The sequence below is a fragment of the Engystomops pustulosus genome, chromosome 1 (assembly GCF_040894005.1).
Source record: "Engystomops pustulosus chromosome 1, aEngPut4.maternal, whole genome shotgun sequence".
Classification (NCBI taxonomy): domain Eukaryota; kingdom Metazoa; phylum Chordata; class Amphibia; order Anura; family Leptodactylidae; genus Engystomops; species Engystomops pustulosus.
Window position 1 is genome coordinate 103,263,050 of NC_092411.1, and position 19,221 is coordinate 103,282,270.

General features: G+C 38.5%; 1 protein-coding gene across 1 annotated transcript in view; it reads left to right on the plus strand.

Moving 5' to 3' along the window:
* LOC140118565 (uncharacterized) overlaps positions 1 to 19,221 on the plus strand; it is a 65,151-nt gene that overhangs the window by 22,343 nt on the left and 23,587 nt on the right. Inside the window, exons 21-39 of the mRNA XM_072136689.1 lie at positions 96 to 351; positions 627 to 869; positions 948 to 1,124; positions 1,785 to 1,930; positions 2,622 to 2,712; positions 2,794 to 3,183; positions 3,606 to 3,732; positions 4,169 to 4,287; positions 5,067 to 5,263; positions 5,359 to 5,542; positions 5,626 to 5,791; positions 6,195 to 6,319; positions 6,725 to 7,033; positions 7,658 to 7,861; positions 8,123 to 8,248; positions 8,725 to 9,000; positions 9,223 to 9,318; positions 9,957 to 10,091; positions 12,374 to 12,434. Of these exons, the coding sequence (XP_071992790.1) occupies positions 96 to 351; positions 627 to 869; positions 948 to 1,124; positions 1,785 to 1,930; positions 2,622 to 2,712; positions 2,794 to 3,183; positions 3,606 to 3,732; positions 4,169 to 4,287; positions 5,067 to 5,263; positions 5,359 to 5,542; positions 5,626 to 5,791; positions 6,195 to 6,319; positions 6,725 to 7,033; positions 7,658 to 7,861; positions 8,123 to 8,248; positions 8,725 to 9,000; positions 9,223 to 9,318; positions 9,957 to 10,091; positions 12,374 to 12,434 (3,428 nt within the window). The remainder of the gene's footprint in view (positions 1 to 95; positions 352 to 626; positions 870 to 947; positions 1,125 to 1,784; positions 1,931 to 2,621; positions 2,713 to 2,793; positions 3,184 to 3,605; positions 3,733 to 4,168; positions 4,288 to 5,066; positions 5,264 to 5,358; positions 5,543 to 5,625; positions 5,792 to 6,194; positions 6,320 to 6,724; positions 7,034 to 7,657; positions 7,862 to 8,122; positions 8,249 to 8,724; positions 9,001 to 9,222; positions 9,319 to 9,956; positions 10,092 to 12,373; positions 12,435 to 19,221) is intronic.

Here is a 19,221-nt window from a genome sequence, read left to right on the forward strand (position 1 = left end):
TACACTACTCTTAAAGATAAATAAATGAAAATGATAGAGAGGACTGTGCAGCTTCAACTGCAGAGTTCTCTCTGTGATGAGTTGATTTTTTTCAGAGATGCCCTATTAGTGATCCAATGGAACATCCGAGCATTCATGGGTGTCAAAAATTGGCCATGGATGAAGCTATACTTCAAGATAAAGCCTCTTCTTAAGAGTGCAGAGACAGAGAAAGAAATGCAAACAATGAAAGAAGAGTTCCAGAAACTCAAAGAAGCCCTGGAAAAGTCAGAGGCTCGACGCAAGGAGCTAGAAGAGAAAATGGTCTCTTTGCTACAGGAGAAGAATGACCTGCAGCTTCAAGTTCAAGCTGTGAGTGCCAATTTTAATCTTGAAGCAAACATTTAAAACTGGTACTTTATAGGCCATCATTTTAATGGCCTGAGGAGATTCTGCACTCTTGGATTATAGCTAACTTGCATAAATACCTGGGTCACTGACCACCTCTCAGTGTCTAGTTGAAAAAAAAACAAAATATATCACAATGGACCACAATTTTAGGAGATAGATAACAACTTAAAGAATTTTGTTTTCAATCTTCAATAAATGCATTGTATATGAAAATACACTTATCCTCTTAAATGTAGGAGCAAGATAACTTGGCAGATGCAGAGGAGAGATGTGAACAACTTATTAAAAACAAGATTCAACTGGAAGCTAAACTAAAAGAGCAGACAGAAAGGTTGGAAGATGAAGAGGAGAGTAATGCTGAACTAACAGCCAAGAAGAGGAAGCTGGAGGATGAGTGTTCTGAGCTCAAGAAGGATATTGACGACTTAGAACTTACTTTAGCCAAAGTAGAGAAGGAGAAACATGCCACAGAGAACAAGGTAAGACATTTTTATTGTATATGTATATATCTTTATAAATAGTGTAGGATATCTTTGTCTGAAGTTATTATTTGACAGGTTAAGAATCTAACTGAAGAGATGGCTGGCCTGGATGAGATAATTGCCAAGTTAACCAAAGAGAAAAAGGCTCTCCAAGAGGCTCACCAACAAGCACTGGATGACCTTCAGGCTGAGGAGGATAAAGTTAATGTTCTGACTAAAGCTAAGGCAAAACTTGAGCAGCAGGTTGACGATGTAAGTTATATTTAGGCTTTTAAATCAATACTTTTAATATTTTTGTTTCATCATGTCCCTATTTCCCAATAAGGTAAATATTACATTATTTAGTTGTTCATATGTATCTGAAAACTCATTAGATCCTTCTTTGGGTTCTTTCAGTTGTGTCCTGTGATCTTGTGGTGACATGTTTGTTCTATTTTGAAGTCAAACCCCCATTTACTATGTGACAACACTGAATGCACACAAGTTCTCCACAGATTGGGACATAAATCAGCATTATTGAAGATAATACATATTGCTTCTTTTACATTGATAAACTTATGCATCCTGTCTTCATCCTACATGTATACTTTACAATATGTAAGAGAATATAGATAGAAGACTAATTACACTGTCCTTCTAGCAAGCAGAAATGCTATTTTATCTGACTGCCCATGTGATACTGTGCTGAAGTATCATTCAACTGATAGCAGAGCACAGAGATGAAGAAATGTAAATATCAGGATGATGTCACTACAGGAAAAAAAGTGCAATCTTCATAAAAAAAGTGAATAATATGAAACACAATCAGGAAGTAGGGGCAATGGTGAAAAAGACATGCTTACCTAGGAGTGCTGCTTTTTGTTGACATGATTATGTTGATTTATATAACTTAATATATTCCAAACTGTGCAGTTGGAAGGGTCTTTAGAGCAGGAAAAGAAAATTCGAATGGACCTAGAAAGAGTGAAGAGAAAACTTGAAGGAGATTTCAAATTGTCACAAGAAAGCTTGATGGATCTTGAAAATGATAAACAGCAACTTGAAGAAAAGTTGAAGAAGTAAGTAGCTAAACAAGGTCTTAAAGGAAACCTACCATTTTATTTCATGCATTATAAACCAAACATACCTTGAGAATGCTGAAGCTACACTGATGCAGAAACATATCTTGTTTAATCCCTGAGTTGAGTGGCTCTGCTGAAAAAAACAATTATAACATTCAGGTCCTTGGGAAAGCTGGATGGCATTCAGCCTGTCATTATTAACACATTACACAGTGCTTCCTGACCTGTCCAGACAGGACTAATGAACCTGAGCTGGATCACTCATACACAGCAGCTGGGGAATGGTGCAACGATTGATTACTTTTGCCTGTCTGGCACAAGACAATCATTACACCATTCTCTCGAGCAGTGCATACTGAATGTAAGAGGAAAAGTGCCGAGCCAGGCACAGAAGCATCAGAGCCTCATTATCATAATTTTATAATAGTTTTTTCAGCAAAACCACTCAGCTCAGGGATTAAACAAGATATGTTTCTGCATCAGTGTAGCTACAGAATTTTCAAGGTATGCTTGGTTCATAATACATGAACTCAAGTAGTAGATTTCCTTTAAACATCAATGGTATGGAAACAGATTCATTAGCTTGTAGTATGTAAACAAAATATTTATTGTTTTATACTATAGACTTTCTTTTGAACTATTTCGACTTTATGTCCATTGGTAAAAAATGCATTTCTACTTCTACCAGGAAAGACTTTGAAATGAGCCAAATCAATGCAAAAATTGAAGATGAGCAGAATATTTGTGCTCAGCTCCAGAAAAAGATGAAGGAACTTCAGGTATCTATAAAATTGACTTACGTTGTAGTTTTCATAAGCTATGCCAAAATTAATACCAATCTCTATTTAAATCACTTAAAGGCACGGATTGAAGAGCTAGAGGAGGAATTGGAAGCAGAGAGAACAGCAAGGGCTAAGGTAGAAAAGCTTCGCTCAGACCTTTCCAGAGAGTTAGAGGAAATCAGTGAGCGTTTGGAAGAGGCTGGAGGAGCCACATCAGTGCAACTGGAACTCAACAAGAAGAGGGAAGCAGAGTTCCTAAAACTTAGGAGAGATCTAGAAGAGTCCACTCTGCAGTCAGAGGCCACCACAGCTACACTAAGAAAGAAGCATGCCGACTCTGTGGCTGAACTCAGCGAGCAGATTGACAACCTTCAGAGGGTCAAACAAAAACTGGAAAAAGAGAAGAGTGAAGTCAAACTGGAGCTAGATGATGTGGCATCCAACATGGAACAGATGGTGAAAGCCAAGGTAAGGGAAGTAATGATCTCTCTGATCATCTTTTTAAGGGTAGTTCACACCTGTTGTGCTTTCAGTTTTTTGATCTTTAATAAGAATACAAACCAGAAAGCATGTTAGGAGAAACGGAGAGATCTAGATGGACCCTTTTCATTATAATGAAGTTTCCATAGAGCGTGTCAACACAATAATGCAGTTTCATCTGTGATTTTTGCAATCTAGGCTTCTAACAGACTTCTATATTATCCTGACAAACTCAGTACATATATTGCACGTAAAGAAGCCTAGAAACAAGTCACAAAATGGAGGTTTCACCATAAGAATAACAAGCATCTATGTAGCCCCACAGGATGTTTTTATACTATTTCATTTTCTTTATGATGTAAACCTTTTACTGTTTTAAAACTCCTGAAAACACTTCTTTTTATCTATAGGCTAATTTAGAGAAGTTATGCCGTACATTAGAAGATCAAGTAAATGAACATCGTACAAAGTCTGAGGAGACTCAGAGAAATGTCAATGAGCTATCAAGCCAGCGTGCCAAACTGCAGACTGAGAATGGTAGGTACCGCATTAGGGTCGTGGAAGTTTTTATTATGTATCTTCTTAATTTACCATTTTTATTGTAAATTTCTAATTTGATTATTTTGTATAGATTAGTCAATGTGAACTATGAAAAGTTTATCACTTCTACTTACTTTCACATTACTGAGCTTGTGAGCTATTAATTGCCATATAAGTTATGATAAGTTTAAAATGTTTTCATTAAAACTGTCATCTAAAGAAGAAAGAAAAAAAGGTAGAAAGCAGCCATACTATTGATACTGGATTGCACATTCCATCTTCGCGATATGGAACAGTTTTTCCATATTTACAAATGATTTATTTTCATTTTTCATTTTCATTTCATTATTTTATTAAATCAAACCAATGGATCCAATAGAATAGTATATTATAATAGGTGACTAAAACCAGCAATTGACTTTTGCTTTCACAGGGGAGCTATCTCGCCGATTAGATGAAAAGGAGTCATTGGTTGCACAGTTAACTCGTGGTAAACAGACCTACACTCAACAATTAGAGGATTTAAAGAGACAACTAGAAGAAGAAAACAAGGTATAATGATATTGTACATAAACAATCTTGGCTACATTCACACGACCGTATGATTTCTCCAGTCCCGTATTTACAGGCCGTATGAGCCCGTATATACGTGACGTTTTTCATCCGTATGCAGCCCGTATGTAACCCGTATTTTATACGTCCCCATAGACTTCTAGGGCATACAGAACTGAAATACGTGAGAAAATAGGACATGCTCTATATTTTTATACGGCTAGTATACAGTACGGTACGCTCCAGTGTCAAAAACGGCAATATAAATGGTTGGACGTATTGTCCATTGAAATGAGTGTGGCCGTATGTAACCCGTAAAAAAACGGTACGCATACGGCCGTTTTTATACGTCCGTGTGAATGTAGCCTAAGGCTATATTCACACTGTCGTTGCCCGCCCGTACCGTACCGTAGCGGGCAACGGCAGTGTACGGGGAGAGGAGGAGGGGGTGAGCTGCAACCTATGGCGCACGGCGCCGTATTACGGGAAAAGATAGGACAGGTCCTATCTTTTTCCCGGGTACGGAACGGTACGGTGCCGCATGTGTGCGGCACCGTACCGCTCCCGTAGGGTGCCGTGCACCCATAGAAGTGTGTGGGGGACGTATATCGGCCGTATATACGTCGGCCGTATATATGTCCCCCATACGTTGGTGGGAATGTAGCCTTACACTGTCGTTACACTGTATTTGTATAGTAATAGAACAATACAAAAATGGTCAAAGGAAGTTGGATTTTTTTTTGCTTTAACTTCTTAATTAAAATTCACATCTTCTATAGGCAAAAAATGCTCTAGCCCATGCTCTGCAATCGGCTCGTCATGACTCTGACCTCCTGCGAGAACAGTATGAAGAGGAGCAAGAGGCAAAGGCAGAGTTGCAGCGAAATCTTTCAAAAGCCAATTCAGAAGTGGCCCAGTGGAGAACTAAATATGAGACAGATGCTATCCAAAGGACAGAGGAATTAGAGGAGGCCAAGTATGATATGATTCAAAATGGTTTTCTTTAGAGCAATTGCTTTTATGTCCTGAAAAGGGTAGCTAAAAAACTTTGTGTCAACTAATTTTCTGCAGGAAAAAGTTGGCACAAAGGCTACAAGAGTCAGAGGAGGCAGTAGAAGCTGTGAACGCCAAATGTTCTTCATTGGAAAAGACCAAGCATCGTCTACAAAATGAAATTGAAGACCTGATGGTAGACCTGGAGAGGTCAAATGCTGCAGCTGCTGCGCTGGACAAGAAGCAGAGAAACTTTGATAAAGTAAACTTATTAAGGAGTGGGGATACATTCTGACTAGAGAAGAGGGGAATTATTTCCAGAGTAACCATTTATTCTCCATGTAGATCCTTACTGAATGGAAACAGAAATTTGAAGAATCTCAGACAGAACTAGAGTCCTCACAGAAAGAAGCACGATCACTTAGCACAGAATTATTCAAATTAAAGAATGCCTATGAAGAATCTCTAGAACATTTGGAGACCTTTAAAAGGGAGAATAAAAATCTGCAAGGTAGGAAAAACATGAGCCATATGCCCCCTACACACAGGCGCTTTTGCTGGACATATGCTAGCCTCAGTTTTTGTGGCTTGCATACTCCCCTATGTTGTTTTATAGTATCATACACATAGCTTTGATTAACACAGCCCCAGGTATGCGCCCAGTGTCGAGATTCCAAACTAAGAGTAGGTCCTATTCCTGCCCAAGTGTGGGCAGACTTTTTTCCGGTCTGCATGGTGTGAATGGAGCTCACACTTCTATGAGACATATTCTGCAAACAAGAGACTTTGCATTTAAACAAGAGTTTGTGTGCAACAGGCCTTAATCATGTATATTTAGCACCCAAGATATACAAATGTTCATATGTTTGATATAATATGAAAGCAGCAAAAAATGTTATGCTTTTGAAACGCAGAGGAAATCTCAGACCTCACAGAACAGCTAGGTGAGAGTGGGAAAAGCATCCATGAGTTGGAGAAGGTACGGAAACAACTGGAACAAGAGAAGGTGGAAATACAGTCTGCACTGGAAGAAGCTGAGGTAAGATTATAATAATAATAATTTAACACTTACAAAATATGATGAAAGATTGTCTGCTTGGGTTACTATCTGTGTGGCTCCGCACTGCCACCAGGTTGCAATAGGTGTCTATGGGAAGTATATCCAATAAATGTCCCCATACGTGCAGTGTGAATGGGGCCTTAGGGCCATACTTTCATGTGCATAGAGGCTCATCTCTAATACTACCTGAACATGAGATGTGATTTGAAGTTTGTCATAGATTTATGTACATTCAGCTGTTCATTGTCCGCAACATGATTGGTATATTTTTTGCAATTAACAGTTATAAACAAAATTTTATGAGGGGTTAATATTGATTCATAATATTTTCCTGAATAACAAAATGAAATCGGATTCTCTGTTTTCTGTTCTGGTCCCTCACAGGCTTCCCTAGAGCATGAGGAGGGTAAGATACTGCGTATCCAGTTGGAACTGCATCAAGTTAAGGCTGACTTTGAGCGTAAGTTGGCTGAAAAGGATGAGGAGATGGAACAGGCTAAAAGAAATCATCAAAGAGTAGTAGATTCACTGCAGACTTCATTGGAAGCCGAAACAAGAAGCCGAAATGAGGCTTTGAGAATAAAGAAGAAAATGGAAGGAGATCTGAATGAGATGGAGATTCACCTTAGCCAAGCTAATCGTGCAGCAATTGAAGCGCAGAAACAAGTAAAGAATTTACACGGCTACCTGAAGGTTTGTGACCATTCTCTTTCTACTTGCTTTCAAATATTGTGCTGTTTTACACAAATCACATTTTGTTCTATATCCAAATTCAGAAATCTTCAAATTAAAAATGCATAGGGGCACATTTACTAAGAACAGTACAAACTGCACTACATTCAGTTTGCCTGTGTAGTGTGCAGAGTTCGCCAGATTCATTATTTCTGGCGAACGTTCTTCATCTGGCGCCCTCTGTACCACCCTTGTTTGGTGCACCTCTAACATTGGGCGTGCAATGCACTTCTGTCGGACTTTGCATGTTAAATCTGGCGCACGGTCCGACTGAGCACCGGAACACCCCCTTCAGTGCAGAAATTTTTGTTGCATGAAGAATAGTGCAGCTGCACAAAACAGTTGCATGCAACACAAATGTTGCGCAGACACTTCTTAAATACCTGTGCAAGAAGTTTGCACTAGAAAGAACTTGCAAAGTCTGACAGAAAACTGGCACACGACCCTTAGTAAATGTGCCCCATAATGTCACATTTTTTACTTTAAAAATATTATAACATTTACACTTTTAACTCAATAATTATAAGCTGCTTATGAATATGCATTTGTTCTTCTTGAAATAAATAACCTTTTTTAACATCACAGGACACTCAAATCCAACTAGATGATGCCTTGAGAGCAGGTGAAGACTTAAAGGAAAACATTGCACTTGTGGAGAGGAGAAACACACTACTCCAAGCTGAGCTGGAGGAGCTACGATCTCTTCTAGAGCAGACCGAGCGGGGACGCAAGCTTGCAGAGCAGGAGCTGATAGAAACCAGTGAAAGAGTCCAACTTCTACACTCTCAGGTCAGAAGATGAATGTTCTTTAATCAGGTTCATCTTCTCTTCAGTTCCCAGAATAGGATCTCCTACAACACTTATTTCAGTTCCAAATATAGTTGCCTGGTTACTTCTATAAATGGATCGTTCCATTGCCTTTTGTCTTTCTAACAATAGTCTTACCCTCTGCTCTACCAACATTTAGAAAATGATTGGTCAGTGAGATCTCATTTCATTTCTCCAATGTGACCTTCAAATGTCTAATGCAACAGTTAATGTCTCAAACAGAACACAAGTCTAATCAACCAGAAGAAGAAGATGGAGTCAGATCTTTCACAGTTGCAGACAGAAGTTGAGGAAGCAGTACAGGAATGTCGTAACGCAGAGGAGAAGGCCAAGAAAGCTATTACAGATGTATGTAATAATAAACAATGATTCCTGTTTAGACCTTCATGTAATAGGTGGATAAACATGGACAAGGATATTTTCAAGGATCTTTATAATCGGTGTAGAATACAGTCACTACATAAATATTCTGCTTTTTGTCATCTTAAAGTCTAAATGTATTTTTTAGTATTAGCTGCACACTCAATGTATAAATACACCAGGTTTGCCTGAGCATGCATGTCTTCTCAAAGGTGCCCTCTGCCAGTGGCCTTTTTTTACGTTGAAATGTTATTTTTGAGGACTTTCAATATACAGCGTGCGTGCACTACCACGGGCCTACATAGTTTTCTAAAGTGTCGGCCAAAGTGCAGCCGAAACACAAAAGTGGCGCAAACACTTTATAAATACATGTGCATACTGCAAAGACATTCTTTTTAGTGCACAATTAGACAGAAAACTGTTGCAAGCGCCTTAATATATCTTGGCCAATATGTCTCCAACAGGCTGCCATGATGGCAGAGGAACTGAAGAAAGAGCAAGACACCAGTGCTCACCTAGAAAGGATGAAGAAGAACATGGAGCAAACAATCAAGGATCTTCAGCAGCGTCTTGATGAGGCTGAGCAGATTGCCATGAAAGGTGGTAAGAAGCAGCTGCAGAAGCTGGAGGCCCGAGTCCGGGAACTGGACAATGAGCTGGAAGCTGAGCAGAAGCGCAATGCTGAATCAGTGAAGGGCATGAGAAAGTATGAGAGACGCATTAAAGAACTCACTTACCAGGTATGGTATATGTTAGAATCTGGTATTAAAATAAAATTTTTTAAAAATGTCACAGCTGATAATTGTAAGATTTTAAATAGATAATGGTATTGAAAGAAATTGATTTTGACACAGTAAATAAATGTATTTTGGCAATTTGACTTGATGTACCTTATTATTTTTCTACCGATCTGTTTTATTACCCATTTACATACATGGAGTTTTAAATACTTTTATCTATAGACTGAAGAGGACAGAAAGAACTTGGCTCGCTTGCAGGACCTTGTAGATAAGCTACAACTAAAAGTGAAGGCTTATAAGAGACAAGCGGAAGAATCTGTGAGTCCCTGTTATAATTAGCTTGCTTCTAATTGATCTATGCTAGTCTAAAGCAAATAACTTAATTATAACAATCTTAGACTATGGATATTTATGTAGATACAGGAACCTCATATAACATTAGTAACATGTATGTCATGTATGTATTAGTACATTTGGTACATGTCAATGATACATGCAGGGCCGGATTATAGTTGTGGCTCCTGGGGGGCTCACCCCTGGGCCCCCACCTCTTGCTCCCTCTTGTAGATTAATGTAGATGTATTACTGGGGGGTTAGTGGCTGTAAATGGATGTATTACTTGGGGTGAGGCGGCTGTATATAGATGTATTGCTGGGGAGGTAGGCATCTGTAAATAGATGTATTACTGGGGGTGAGGAGGCTGTATATAAATGTATTACTAAGGTTGAGGTGGCTATATGTAGATGTATTACTGGGGAGATAGTGAATAGTAAGCAAGAGGAGGTGTACCTATGCTACATTCGGTGGGGGTCTCAACCATATTTTGCGCCCAGGAGCCCCCACCAACCTTAATCCGGCCCTGGTTACATGTATTCTTACATGAGAACACATGAAATGAGGGAGCATGTGTTTGTGCTGTGGTCTCTGACTTACCCACATGTTGTTATCCTTTCCAGGAGGAACAAGCAAACTCAAACCTGTCCAAGTTTCGGAAGGTGCAACATGAACTGGATGAAGCTGAGGAAAGAGCAGACATTGCAGAATCTCAAGTCAATAAACTGAGAGCAAAGAGCCGAGACATTAGCACAAAGGTTAGTATGGATGTTAATGGCTAAGGATAAAGTATGATATTTCAGCATAGTTTATTACATTTTTCTGTTTCTTTTCTTTCCAGAAGCAACTAAATGAGGAGTAATTCAAGATGGTTTACTTCAGCCTATTACAGTGTCCAAGATGCTGTATTTTATAAACTATTCCTCACTGTAGAATAAATATTTCAAGATGCCTTTGTCTCTTCCTTCATTTTACAAAAAACAAGAGCGACATTGATTTAAGACGTTTGCTATAGTATATGTATGATCACCATCTTCTCTTAATAAGGTCATATATTCAGAAAACAAGGTTAGGAATATACTTAAATCTGCTTGTTCTATGCTGTGAAGTCATGGGAGTCCTTCAAAATGACACCCCCCATGACTTCTCCACATAGATATAGCAGATGTTTTATTGTATAAAATACCATTAAAACTTTTTCTATAAATACATAGAGAAACTTCCCCAGCTCCTCCACATAACAATATACTTTCCTGATGACAGGTTTACTTTAAGGCAACATATATTCACTGTAGAGTTTGGTCCACGCTGATTCTGTAGAATGTGTTCCATTTTAAGAGTGCACCAACTGTATACTAATGTATACAGTAATTCTATAGTGCATATGACTGCTATATTACTATATCTGACCTATAATCTTACACTAAAAATGGGTTCTGCCTGTACTGGAGCACCTTATGAAATACATTGTTGGAGGTTGTGTGGTCCTTAACATAAATTTCTACTAGTCATCCTAAAGCTTAATTTATCAAAATAAGCTAAAACAAATCAATTAAACAACAAAAATCCTGACATAAAATGCATTTGTTGACATACATTTGACTAGTGGCACTTTCTACCATAGACTTGACGCCTACTGATAGATATATGGATATTCAATATTTGTGCTTCTCATACTAGCTGTTAAAATCATTGAAATACTGTGCACTAGATATATTATATTGGACCTGGTTGCAAGCATTTCTATTTTAGAAATGTTGTTATTTTGGTATTAAAGGGATTCTTTCATATGGAGGTCTCATCTACAATATAAATTCCCTTCCAGAGAGAGGGGGTCTCATTTCTGGCAGCATTGCAACTTTTTAAAAGGGTTTGAAACAGTATAGAACACATCTTTCAACGTGCACTTGTAGGCTATATTAAAAGAAGCTGTTTAAGCATCACCTTTAAATCATAATTTATATGTCCAGATTGGTTGAGATTAACATACTCATAGGTTTCATGGAGTTGTCCAACTCATAGTACTGTGAGTTGCAAATTACAAAAAGCTAACTCGATATTTACAAGAACTCTGCACCAGCGCCAGAAGCCCAGTCAGCACTGTGCTGATCCTCGATTACATCTTCTGGTGATGTCCCATTTATTCAGCCAATCACTGGCCTCAATGGTGATCTACACAACAAAAACTTGTCTGCTGCGGGCAGTCAGTAATGGGCCATTTTGGACATGTCACCACTAAGGCCATTGATTGGCTGCAAGGGTGACCTGAACAACATAGGAATGGAACGAGAAGACATCACTAAGGGCCAGCAGCATTACTGACTGGACATCCAGCACAATGGATTTTCATTTATGTTATTTGCAGTATACAGTAACATGTTTGAGTAGGTCCATCCCTTTGAGATAAATTAGACCCTATAGTAGATATGTGACACAAGTTACTACTATGTGTCTTATGATTGTGGAAACAAAGCAGTAACATCCATGGGGAATAAAATGCTTTTATTGAAAATGGAGTCATAAAATATGTAACAAAACAACAATTGACATTTAATAGCAATTTCACCATAAGGAGTTTAGTTTCTCCCCTGTTCTATGTCTACACCTTCTACTGAAACAAGCAAGTTCCCTACACTGTGCTGACAAACACATCAAAACAGCGCTCTCCACAGTTAAGAGTTTGAAACAGCTACGCGCTATCCCACATCATGTCATTAAACTTCTTGAAAAAGTCTTGTGTGATGTAAATGGGGCTACTTTACATGGTAGCTTAGAGGCAAAGCTTTCCTTATCCCTCCCCTGGAAAACATATTTACATATTTCTATCCATGGCCTCTAAGCTTCAACACACTTGAAAAAAAAAAGCAGTTAAAGGCAAATTTTACCTTAAAGGTGTTGGCCACTTTTTAATAAATCTGTTCCGTTAGACATGTCTTTGCGTGTATATATACCTGTGTTTTTGCCTCCTGTGAGAGCGTCAGTCTTTCACTGTTATCCACATGCTGCCCTCTACACAACTTCCTGTTTCTCACTCCTTCAGTCGGCCCCTAATGGCAGAGAGTCTGCACACAGCAATAAAGGAAGCATCAGGGAATCAATTGGTGAGAATTCAGGGATTATTATTAAGGCAGTAAAAGCACACGGGCAATTTAGAGTGGTCAACCCCTTTAAAGAGTTAAGCTTCATTCTCAACCAAGAAAAGTCAAGCACACTTAATAATCATGCCAGGGAAAAGTTGTTCCCATTTTTCAAATAATCAGTAGTTATATGACAGGGCAGATACTGTTTCGGTATTGGATTGCTGCAATTCCCTTAATTACTTTGGTCATTCTCCTCTTCATCCACTATAAATCAGCTCTATGTTTCCTATTATTCTTATTATATACAAATACTAGGATGTATGTTTTATTCCCAGTCATGCATGTCAAACTCCAAAAAAAGTATAATTGGGGCATTATTGGGCACACAGGAGTTGGACTTTTAACCCAGCTACAATATAATATTTGGGATATGACCTATATGGCCTTAGTTTTCAAGTCTATAGTAGTCCCTATTCCTGCTTTTCTCGTACAATGTGTTATCTACGTCTGCACCAGTACGGATATATGCATCAGAATTTTCTATATTTCAACTGCCAAAAATTTGTAATAAGAAAACCAATAACACATGCCACCAGCAGAGGGTGACACTGAATCATTCCTTTCACCCCGTTTGCTTGGGCTAGATTATGGATTCCAGGGTAGGCTGGGATGGTTTATACTACTCATTGTGTGACTCTTTTCTGCAGGCTATGAATATGAATATAAATAGCTGTGGCTTATGCTATTTGCTTATGAGGGTTTCTTAACAAGTAAATATACATCTGGCTGTTAACTTATGGCTAACATACACAGCATTGTGCTGGAAAGGTTTTCATCATGTCTTTGTGTGGGTTCATTTGCAAAAATATGTTGTTGTCAAATGCAGTCTGACGTGAAATATAAAACGCACTACGTAAGCAGGGGCAGATTTAACAAAAATGCCATGCACTAGACAGCCTTTGTTGCACCAAATGAATCACTGAATGATAAATATGACTTAGTCTTACTTTTTACCACCTATAAATTGGCTTAGTTTATGCCAGAAAGCTGCAACTAATTTTAGGCACATTTGCATAATTTTTGTTCTACACTTTTCTAAGGTCACGGCCCTTTTGTCATGCGAGTCGAAAAGTGTCTAAAACTGTGTAAAACCCTTGATAAATGTGGCGCAGATAGTTTTTTTATGCAAACTATGACAGAATTCTATCATAAACAGATTGATAGGGGGCAAATGGATTGCCCCACATTGTTTTGGTGTGTTACTGTTTGCAGTGCTTTTGATTCGGATGTATTATTATCAAAATGCAGTATGCTCTGGGTATGGCATTCTAAATGAATTTTAAGCCTACACGTCTCTATATGACACATTAACTGCAAGAAAATAAAGATACAACAAGCAAGAAGCCCAAACTGTTTCCTTTTTATCAGTCCTATGATATTTGACAGAAATTAATTTAATACTCATTGGGGAAATGTATAATGTATAATTCTGCTATTGTTGGAGAATGTCACAGCTGTTTTGAGCCATTTTGCTCCTTTTCTGCAACTTTTGCTTGCCGACTCTACTATACAATTCCTAAGGCAATCCAAATGTGCAAGTGAAATTTAGGATGATTAAAAATTAGCAAATTTAGGTGCAAGTCCCCTCCTGGTGTAAGTAAAGGTTTAGAATTTGTTACGCCTGCGGGAAGTATCTGCGGCTTTGGTGTGACTTTTCTACTAAGAAGTTGCAAATACACTGTAGACCTTAACTACAGCAAGTATAATAAATCTGATATGCAACACAGTCTAAAACCTCATGCATGATGTCTAATAAAACCCTCCCCCCCCACATCCATTAAAGAGTTTAACATTTTTTGTCAAAAAAGATACACATTTTACATAAGTCTGGCTGATGTTAGTCCACAGGCAAATCAAACATAAATATCAGGTTTCCCTTGTATGTATGTTTACCGTTAACCCCGAAATGAACATAAACTTTAGTTCTTAAAAAGACTTTAACACTGACCACAATTTGACATCAGGAGAAGATAATGCCGATGAATACAAATGTGTGTTCTAGAACTTGACTAGGATTTGAAAGTAAGATTCATTTTAACAACAAATTATTATTATCCTTTATGTTTTGTTATTTGTACAGGCGGTCCCCTACTTAAGAACACCCGACTTACAGACAACCCCTAGTTACAAACAGACCTCTGGATTTTGGTAATTTACTGTACTTTAGTCCTAGGCTACAATAAACAGCTCTAACAGTTATAAATGACGTCTGCAATGAAGCTTTATTGTTAATCCTGGTTCTTATGACAATCCAACATTTTTAAAATACAATTGTGACAGAGACACAAAAAATTCTGGCTGGGGCTACAATTATAAAGTATACAGTTCCGACTTACATACAAATTCAACTTAAGAACAAACCTACAGACCCTATCTTGTATGTAACCCGGGGACTGCCTGTACTATCATTTTCTATTTTATTATATAATTTTGTATATTTCAGCCACAAAGAACCTTACTATAGAACCTTTCACTTGTTGCAGATTTACTGCAGGAACTTCCTCTGTCAGACATCTGCTATCTATAGTTCTTTTTGCAGCAGTTACATTGACATTTACAGACTTAGTTCATACAAACGTTCCTGCAGACAAATTTTCAACAAATCTGATGCTTTTCTGCTATTAGTGGAGTTTTACTTGGCAGCGATTCTTATATACATAGTTGCACATTAATTGATAGATAAATATAGTACGTGGTTACTATTTGCATTTGGTTTCAGGAATAAACCTGGTTTACAGAAATCCCTGATTCAGTCTAAAAAAACTAATAAAATGACTAATTTAGAATATGAGGCTTCCACCGAAAAACAAATGTAACAAGCGAATAGGCAATGACCAATAGCCCTGTATACCCTACAGAGCTAGAATTTAATGCAAGTTCAGTGTCACACGCAGTACATTCACTTACCCCTGCTCTATTATATGCCCATGGGAGCAAGATCTAGGCTGGCAATGCAGATAGATAGAAGGGCGTTCTGACAACATTATTGGAGCTGGTTTAAAGCTTGAACAAAGATCAGATTAATCAATCAATTACAGAATGTACAGGGAGGGGTACACATATGATCTTATTACACTGTCCTGTAAGAAGCTGTCACAGCTCAGAGGCATCATGTGTCTCAAAGGCTCGACCCAAGAATGTCTCATCACATGCTGAAGAAGTATAATGCCACATATTTTACCAGGACAGGACAAACATAACTAGAATTAACAATAGACTATGCATACATATAACAAATTCTAATAATCCAACAGTGCTCAAATAGATATTGGTAGTATGTGACGTGGTTTGCTGAAAACATTCAATATGTTTATTTTGGTCAGTCTTCAACCTGTTCCTAAAGTAATGACTTATATAAATTTGAATTAATAACTGATATATTATATGTATGAATAAAATAGATTTCCATAATTATGTCAATGCTAATCACAGTCAGCAACACTAAAATAATCAGTGTTCTCTGCTTCTTTTGCTTTAAATCTTTTACATGGGTCCCCTCATATACTTACCTATGCAACACTTGTCCCACCTTCGCTCTCCATACCTGTTATGCCCTTGTGGGTTTAGTATTAGTCCAAAGTCATGGACGTAAAAGATGATATGACCACTCGCACACAACTTTATCCCTCCCTTGAGATACTCATTACCAGCTACAGTGAGATAGTAAAGGGAAACTTAGGCCCCCTGGCATGTTAGAGATGTCAAGTATTTAATGCCAAGGGAGTGCTAATCCAGCATGTGTGAAATGTCTGTGCGTGACATGTGTCTCCCAAACTATGCATATCTGTGTGCCCTTCTGCTACTATTAAGTTACGGATATATTTTAAACGTTTGCATGTCACAATATATACTGTCGTTTTAAAAAAATCACCCTTTGTGTGATATCTTCTTATCTAAACATATACGACACCAGGTTTAGCAGGAATTATTCTTTGAGCCGAAGCAAGCACAAGGAAAGTGTGAAACGTCAGTCAGGAGAGGCATTTATCAACACCTTTTCAGTGGGGGAAAAAGAGCAAGCCACTAATTTGTGTGTCTTTTTCTACTGCATTTCCACAAAACATTTAGTGCAGATTGGGTTTTTAGCCAACCCGTTAGGGGGGAAAGGAAAAGGCTGAGCCCTCTGGCTTTGTGGAATTTACTAACTTTTACCCTGGCTGACTACAGTCCCCCACAGGAGTCCATTGACTCAGGGCCGTGCACTGAATTTAGGACTAGGACTGCACCTCATCACCTCATTTTCGTCGGGGATTGTGTCCCACGTGATCGTTTTGTGTCACAATCGCCCTGGCTTTCACTGGACACAAATCGGGGGACGGGCCATCCAACGGATTCGGACTACGCAAGGGATTTAACATTTAAATTTGTGTCACAAGCCATGCGCTTACATGCACCAGTAAGAAAAAGGTGAACTCCGGCGGACCTGATCGGGGAAGCAACACATCCAGGATATCAGGCGCACGATCTTCATGAATCGCGGCAGAGTTCATCCTTGTTGGACAGTCCGGATTGGGGATCGCACAGGGACCCGGCAAGTAAATCTGCCCCAGTGTCTTCTGTTCTCATAAGACTACATATATGGTGAGAAGAACCATCCTTTATACCACGCCCTCTAAGTTGTGTCAACGTATTTGTCACTATCTATGATGCATGGAGTCCCTATCCTAGGGCAGTATTCAGTCTGTAAAACACATGGTCCATATTTTACTGACCTAATAAAGCAATATAAAAATTAATTTACTCTTTAGGGATTATGTATTTTTTTCATATCATTTAAACCAATCTATGCTCCAATTTTATTGGCACATGATAATTTGCAAATATTTATTAACATCTATATCGGTACGATGGATGTTGCTTATTGATCCCCTTGGACACATCACAACATTTAATATGGAAAAACAATACAAAGCTGCCTTAAAAAGCTGCCTAGCTCGTGATTCTATTCAGAAGCGGTTGTAATATAGGTGGTTTGGGCAGAAGCTAGGTGCCCATGGTCACCCAAACCACCTATGAAATTTGATACTTAGAAGGGCCTTCAACAATGAAATTCTTGTATATCTGTTCCTTCTCTCAATACACATGGACACAAGAGCCATTTCAGGACCTTTGAAAGTCCTCCAAAGGTCCTGAAAGCAGGCAGAAGGGACACACCCTCCATTCCCCATTCTAATATCATATGTAGGAAGTGAATTCCAGACATGTAGGGGCTATAATATCCATATAGCGCAGGGCCCACGGCAGTCTTAATCTGTCGCTTTTATATCCTTCCTCCTACAATTTTGCACCCTCCCATATGTAAGCAAACTTTAGCAATAGTTTTAGCAAAATGTGCCACTTGTAACACATGCCTCAAGTTATGTGGATCCCTTTTATCTCTAAACACCTAGAGATTGGAAGTAGGATTAGTAGCAGTTGCATATGTTATGTGGGAGTATTGTATTCTTTGTATTCTTATGTAATGACCTTGTTATAACATGATTTACTGTATTGTATTGAGAAAAGGAAATCCACTGGCTTAGAAGTGCAAACTAAGTTTCGAAACAGACATGGCTGAAGGTGATAATGACCTTGTATTCTTTTGCATTGGCAAAAAGCCATATCTGACTGGCTTGGCTTTGAACAGACTGCTTTGGCCTAGCTGTTAAGCAGAGGTGTAGCTAGAAGTCTATTAGCACGGCGGAAGGCAAATCCTGGTTGGGCCCCAACCTAGAAATACCTATATTACTACCATACAGTGACCATTTAATGGTATACACACACCAATGTTGCCCCTTTGTATGATGATATCATTTATATAAATAGCCCACATTAACATAACACCCCATTAACATATATATTCCCCATAGTATAATAATTGTCATCTTACTCCTATATACATTGATGCAGCTGAAAGTGATGGCTAGCAGTGTTTCTGCGGTGGTCATGAGAAAGTCCCACTCCACATTTAGCTACACCACTGCTGTAAACACATATTAACCATTTGAAAAATCTTTTGACCAGTTTAATTTCTTACAATGGGTCCTATCACCTTAATATATAAAGTAAATGGAGGTTGATATGAAGAGTCATGACAGCTAAGACCCTGGGACAGTGTCATATAATAATAATCTTTATATAGCGCCATCATATTCCATAGCACATTAAAAAAATCATAGGGGACATATATAGATAAAATAAGATATTACAGAGTACAAACAGTCATATGGAACAATAGGAGTGGGTGCCCTGCTCACACGAGATTACCGTCTATAAGGATGAGGGGGGGCACAAGAGGTATAAGAGCTTGTATATTGGCCTAGTTATTCTTTATAAGGGAACATAATAAAATAATTTAATAAATAAAAATGCTGCTGCTTAAACCAGCCATCAGCCACCATCTTGTATACATATCCAAGAGGAGTGCAAGAGAAGAATGGAACTTGGTATCTGATGTTTGCTGGATAACAGACAGGAGGCGTACATAGGATGGGTTAGTAAAGAGAGAGTTGAAATTTAATGCAGTTAGCGAATGCGATAGGCATGTCTAAAGAGATGGGTGTACAGAGAACGTTTGAAACTTTGGAGGTTGGGTATAAGTCTTATAGTCCAGAGAAGGTCATTCCAGATAATTGTTGCAGCTCGGAAGCAGTCTTGGAGATGGTTTGAACTAGGCATGTCTAAAATCACTGGCAGATTGAAGAGCACAGGTTGGGTGATAGACTGAGGTGAGAGAGGAGAGGTAGGGAGGTGCAGCATCATGCAGAGC